The sequence below is a fragment of the Pipistrellus kuhlii genome, unplaced genomic scaffold, assembly GCF_014108245.1.
Source record: "Pipistrellus kuhlii isolate mPipKuh1 unplaced genomic scaffold, mPipKuh1.p scaffold_m20_p_9, whole genome shotgun sequence".
In the NCBI taxonomy this organism is placed as follows: domain Eukaryota; kingdom Metazoa; phylum Chordata; class Mammalia; order Chiroptera; family Vespertilionidae; genus Pipistrellus; species Pipistrellus kuhlii.
The window spans coordinates 21,376,465-21,382,578 of record NW_023425595.1 but is presented as its reverse complement, the minus strand read 5'-3'; the positions used below and the strand labels follow the sequence as shown (position 1 = coordinate 21,382,578).

The window sequence follows — 6,114 nt, the reverse complement described above, 5'->3', positions numbered from 1 at the left end:
GTCTTAGGTGGCATGGACAGAAATTGGTTAATAATTGGATTTGTGGGTGCTGCTGAGAAATGGTGGCAGATGCTGGAGCCTGATCCCATGGCCCAGTCCTCCCAATGCTGTGTCCCCTACCCTCAGACAGAGACCACTGAGGGATAAAAGTCAGGGCACTGAGACAAGGCCCTGGGGACTGTGATGGTGATAGACACCATTGACGGAGTGAGCAGAAGCAACCATGTAACCAAGAAACGCAGAGAGAGCAGCAGGTCTGACTCAGGGAAGGGTGTTGAGCAGGGTGTGTGCACTGTGCGACTCTGAGACTGTCCCCTACACCCAAACACACAGGCACAGGTTTGATCTTCTCATGGGTCTCCACCTATCACCCGCAACATCAAAGGAGTAGTCCTTATATCAAAATATCACACAAAGTTTTCAACATTCAAACTCTTGAGCATTTATTAGAAGGATATTGTGTGCCCTCTGTCAACATCTGGGAATGTGGAACTCAATGACTCGGGGGCCTTGTAGTTGGGGGGCTCAGAGCCCCGTCCTCTGAGAGCAGAGCGAAGGAGCTCAGTACTTGTCGGGCAGGCCACGAGGTCTGAAGAAATTGGGGTCTTTGCCACTCCGGCCATGTTCATTAGCTATCTGGTCGGCCAGTGAGTCTGCCAATCCATGGCCGCTGTCTCCATGCTTAAGAAAGTCGGTGATTCTTGGATAAGCCTCTCTGCCATCACTGGAATGGAAAAGGGCAGGTAGGAGGTGAATCAGGGTCTGAGGAGAAACAGTCCTACTCTTCCCTTTCCAAGGGATTAATGATTCTGAGAGGAGCCTGGAAAAAGGCTCAGCACTGACCCTGCCTGGGCACAGCCCACTCAGCCCCGGGTGACCCCCTCCCACTGGGAGAGCAGCACCGGAGAGGAGACTGGGAATCAGTCTTTGGCCCTCAGTTTCTCTTTTGGGGACAGGCCCACAAGCCATTCTCTGGCTCTGCTGGCAGCCCAGGCCCTGTGCTGGGCAGGGATGGAGAAGGTGGAAGGAAAAACATGAGGAGGAGCCCACAGACCCAACAGGCTCCTTCTCTAGGGCTTACACCCTCCACATGCCCAGTCAGCCAAGCTCTGCTCACCCATCCTGCATCCCCAGAAGCCCGGTTACCTGATCACTTTAGCAGCCCAGGCCCCACCAGGTCCCCTTCGGGCAGCGTCATAGTTCCCCCGGGCATGGAAGTATTTGTCTGAGTTTTTGAAATTGGCTTCTCTCATGTCAGAGTAGGCTCTCGCCATGTCTTTAGTCCCTGGGAAGGAAAAGACACGGCACAGAGACATCAGGTGAAATATCCATGAACCATGACACTCCTTAGAGTAGAATCAAGGAGTAAAAATGGACCACTGATTCAGTTTCACCCTGTGGTCATGGCACCCTGGAGACCACAGGTTGAGAACATTCTCCAGGTCAAGTTGGCTTCCCCAGGTGACTCTAAGGAGAGACATTTAGGTGGGGGCACAGCTGGGTTGTCCCTGGTGGTCTGATGCCTGTCATGCTATCTGTGGGCTCCAGCTCACTTAGGCCTCTGGGGCATGTGTTTAAAGGAGACAGGGAGGCCACATGACAGAACAGGATTTCAATGTCAGTGCTGCTGAAATTTGGGGCCAGAGAATCCTTTGTGTTCAGGGCCTTCCTGAGTAAGGTGGGAGGTTCCCCGGAATTCCCACCTTTCTGCCCACTAGGTGAAGCAGCCTACCCCCCTGTGACAACCAGCAGTGTTTCCCACATTGCCACATGTCTCTGGGGCACCAAGGGGCTCAGGATGAAGAAGCTCTGGGATATGGAGAGAAGCTACATAGGACAGTGTCAGGGGACTCACTGAGCCTGGTGGTGACATGGAAAGCAGATTGTGAGAAAGGTGCAGGCATACAGCACTTCTGCCTGACCCTAAGAATCGGAGTGTTGCAGGCAGAATGCTGGGAATCCTGAGGTGAGTCCCTCTGAGTGTGAGGGGCATACGTGGCATCCTGGAATCCGCCCACACATACTGGACTGATGCTGTGAGCAGGCAAGCGCCAGAGCAGGGGCCTGTGTCTCAGCCTTGGCTGCACCTTCTCATCACCTGCGGAGACTGAGGAAGGCCCATGCCACATCTCAGGCCATCACCTCAGACTCTGTGGGGGTGGGTCCCAGGTCTCTGTCGTTTTAATGTCTCCAAGTGATTCCCTCAGGTAGCTGAGATTGGGGACCTCTGAGCTCTAGGAAGCGGTGCTCAGACACATCTGCCTGGCAAGACTTTGGCCTCCTGCACAGCTGGGTTCACACTCTGCCCTGCCACCTGCTGACTGATGAGTAGTCCCAGGTTCCCTGAGTCAGCTGCTCTAAGCTTCAAAGTAGGGGAAGATGCCTGCCCACCAAGTTATTCTCCACTTAGACTTGTGACTGACTGTCCCCGATTGACCAGAACTGTCCCTGTTTGCCTAGGACTGTCCCAGTTAGCACTGAAGGCGTCATGGAAAACTTGCCAGACTCAGGCACACCAGGAGAGTTGGTTGCCCTAAATTGCATGGAAGTGCTGAGTTCCTAGAGGAGGCTCGATGGATGTTACTAGTTCCCTTTTGGTCAGTTACAAAGCTGGAAAAGGCCCTAGCCAGTTTGGCTCAGTGGACAGACCATCAGCCTGTGGACTGAAAGGTCCCAGGTTCTATTCAGGTCAAGGGCACATGCCTGGGTTACAGACTCAATCACCAATAGGTGGATGCAGGAGGCAGCTGATCAATGATTCTCATCATTGATGTTTCTATCACTCTCTCCCTTCCTCTCTGAAATCAATAAAAATACAAAATAAATTTTTTTTGTAAAGGTTGGAAAAGGGTAGGAAACAGACTAAAGCAGGGACAGTGTACCTGACTATAGGAAGCTCCAGCAAGAGCTAAGCTGCAGGTCTCACTAAACTACCCAGCGAGGAAACAGACAGGAGGGAAAAAGCAAGAGAGAGAGAGAAGGGAGGAGAGGAAGAAAATATGGGTAGCTTCAATCATACTTTGTGCGTTGTTCTGAGGGAAATTGTATAGCATTTCAATAACTATTGTGTCTTCTAGTCAAACTTACCTTTCAGCAGGAAATGATGATTGTTCTTTCTGTAGTAACTGACTGAAATAAGTCCTGTGGTTTTTCCATGTGTTTGATGAAAAGCTCCCGAAACTCCCCGCACATTCTACCACGTGGGGCAACACAAACTAACACAGTAGCCCCATCCCTGAAAGGCACTCAGGTGAAATCCTAACGGCCTTGGGTTCCATCCCTCACACCCACCAAGGGACTTTACCGTCATAAGCCTGGCGCACGAAATCAAAAAAGTCCACGCAGCTGACTCCCAGGACCCAGGCGCAGAACATGAGGCCTGTGAAAAGCTTCATGGTGCTGAAATGAGAGAGGAGGGTCAGGGAGACACAGGCAGGACTAGCACCCACCTGTGGGGATTTGTACGTCAAAGGTAGCCCGGCTGTGCATTTCCATTTGTTCTCTTGAGACCCTGGCTGCCCATCTAGGAAACACTGCAGTGGGACCTCACTCAGAGCCAAAGTCCTCAATCCTGAACCCATCAACCCCGAACACAAGACTGTCTAGGTCAGGTCACCAAGGTGGCACTGAGGGAGCAGAAAAGCAGTTAGGACCAAACAAACCCTCCGGGGCAGCCTGTAATGAGACCAAAAGCATTACCCTGTGCCACTCGGCCGACACAGACCCCATACAGCACAACTGCAGAAGAGAATAATTATTTTAAAATAAAAATACAGTCTTGCTGGAAAGAGAACATAGAGTAAAGTTTGGAGAGCAAGCCCTCCTGAGAGTGGTCCCTCACCTGGTCTCTGGTGGAGCGGAGCCGCTGGTCCTGCCTGCTGCGGACAGCTAGCTGCTATTTATTGATGCTGAGCCCTCCCTGCTGGATCCTGGGAAGGGAAGAGAAGCCAGCTTTGGCACCTGGGGCAAGTCCCTCAGGGTCATTTCTCCTAAAAAGGCACAAAGGACACTTACTGGACAGCTGTGGTTGTCTTCATGCACAGGTCATTTCCTCGTTGTGCAATCCTGAAGAAACACGGTAGACTCGCTCCGCCCCGCAGCCATGGGTCAGGGGCGGCTCTGCTGTCAGTGTTGGAGGGGCCAAGGCAGGGCCACCTGGATGTGGAGAGGAAGGGTGAGGGGCTCCAGGATGCGGCACCCGGACTGTTGGAAGGTGTGCAGTTAGGGGCCGTCTCCTCCAGCCGGGACCTTGTTTTGCTGGTCATTCCCTCAGGATGGTCCCTGCTGGGCCAGATGGCAGATGTGTCAGAAATGAAATCCCTTTGAGTTCACTCTAAAGCCCTTGAGCTTCAAAACTGACAGGCAAAAAAGTACAACAGCCGGGAGGATCCAAGATGGCTGCTCGGGTAGACATCTAACCGCAGCAGCACACAACAATTTCAATGGAATACAACTAAAATGTAGAATGGACATTGCCCAGAGCTACAGGTAGTCAACTGACTGAAAATTCTACAATAAGAAGGAAAGAGAAAACCAGAAGGAAAATCAGAGGAGCTGAAAAAAAGCCTAAGGTACGGAGACATGCTGCACGCCCGCACGCACGTGCGCGCGGAGAGATCGCAGCCGGAGAGGAGGAGAAGGCTGGGTGCTGCCTGGCGTTCCCTAGCGGGAAAGAAATAAAACCCCCAGCCTGGGCTGAACCCCCGAACCGGCAGCGCTGAGCCACAGTTATGGGCCAGACCCTGGGGACCCAGGCTCCGGCAGGGGGAGACAGGGCTGTGAGGTGGAATCCCAGGGGAGCAGCGAAAAGCAGGGCCCCCAGAGTCGAGCGCACATTGCGCGCAGAGGACTGAATGTTCACTCTGATGCTGGATTACCCCAGCCGGAAGAAACAAAGCCTCCGGCAGCGCTGAGCCTCAGTCCGGACTGCTCTGAACCCCAGTTCTAGGCCAATCCCTGGGGACCTAGGCTTAAGCAGAGGGAGACTGGGCTGTGAGGTGGAGTCCTGGGAGAGCGGCGAAAGGCCGAGCCCCCGGAGTCGCGCACATTGCTTGCAAGGGAAGGAATGTTGACTCTGATGTGGGATTGGCCTGGAGGGAAGGAAACAGGAGACCCGGCCATGTTGGGCCCCAGTTTTGACTGCTCTGAACCCCAGTTCTAGGCCAGACCCTGGGGACCCAGGCTCAGGCAGGGGGAGACGGGGCTGTGAGGCGGAATCCCAGGGGAGCGGCGAAAAGCGGAGCCCCCAGAGTCGCGCGACGCGCACAATGCATGCAGAGGACAGAATGTTGACTCTGATGCTGTATTGCCCTGGCGGGAAGAAACAAAATCTCCGGCGGTGCTGAGCCCCACTCCCAACTGCCCTGAACTCCAGTTCTAGGCCAATCCCTGGGGACCTAGGCTCAAGCAGAGGGAGACGGGGCTGTGAGGTGGAGTCCTGGGGGAGCTGCGAAAAGCGGAACCCCCGGAGTCGCGCACACTGCGTGCGGAGGACAGTCTGTTGACTCTGATCCTAGACTCCCCTAGCGGGAAGGAGAAAAAAAGCTCCAGACTGGAGGAACGCAACGAGGAGCATGAGCCCCTGCCGGACACCGGCCAGCCGGGCACCAGCAAGGAGCCGGGCGACGGGGGCCCCCGGGGGGGGTGTGCCCCTGAGCCTTCAACCGCTGAGCCCGGGCAACGGAGCCAAGGCCGGGGGCTGCTTCCTGGGCGGCGCCGACCCCGGCAACAGGCTGAAGCAGCACAGGAGCCCACAGAGAACAAAGGGGTGCCACAGGCCAACCTGCTGAGCTCCCAGGACAAGGAGGAAGAAACCAAAGAAGTTCTCAATGTGAAGAAATCAAGTGAGAGCAAAAGATAGTAAAATTACTTAAGAAAGAATACAAAGATCTTGAAAAATCAAAGACTAAGTCAGAACTCAACTCACCAGCCAACATTGCAACATAAATGAGTTAAAAAAAAAAAAAAAAGAAAAAAGAAAGAAAGAAAGAAAGAAAGAAAGAAAGAAAGAAAGAAAGAAAGAAAGAAAAAAGGACAGAATGTTGGAACAGCAGCGGCCAGGCCTAGAGTGGCCAGGCACAAGGCAGTGGCAGCCGGGCCCGGAGCAGCAATGGC

At 53.8% G+C, this 6,114-nt stretch overlaps 1 protein-coding gene across 2 annotated transcripts; it reads right to left on the bottom strand.

Moving 5' to 3' along the window:
• Positions 1–417: 417 nt before the first annotated feature.
• Positions 418–3,510, bottom strand: LOC118713557 (serum amyloid A-2 protein-like). Of its 2 annotated transcripts, none has more exons than XM_045577827.1 (3): positions 3,450–3,510; positions 1,147–1,285; positions 418–724 (listed from the first exon to the last, which is right to left on the bottom strand). In XM_045577827.1, the coding sequence occupies exons 1-3, from the start codon at positions 3,493–3,495 to the stop codon at positions 562–564; spliced, it is 348 nt and encodes a 115-aa protein (XP_045433783.1). In that variant the 5' UTR covers positions 3,496–3,510; the 3' UTR covers positions 418–561. The 2 variants fall into 2 exon arrangements, with proteins under 2 accessions (XP_045433783.1, XP_036284143.2); XM_036428250.2 differs by lacking the exon at positions 3,450–3,510 and adding an exon at positions 3,305–3,399.
• Positions 3,511–6,114: the final 2,604 nt, after the last annotated feature.

Coding starts and splice junctions, on each gene's coding strand:
- LOC118713557 (XM_036428250.2), bottom strand. CDS start 3,395: ATGAAGCTTTTCACAGGCCTCATGTTCTGCGCCTGGGTCCTGGGAGTC. Junction 1,286..3,304: donor CGTGCGCCAGGCTTATGACG/GTAAAGTCCCTT, acceptor TTTCCTTCCCAG/GGACTAAAGACATGGCGAGA. Junction 725..1,146: donor TGGGCTGCTAAAGTGATCAG/GTAACCGGGCTT, acceptor TTTCCATTCCAG/TGATGGCAGAGAGGCTTATC.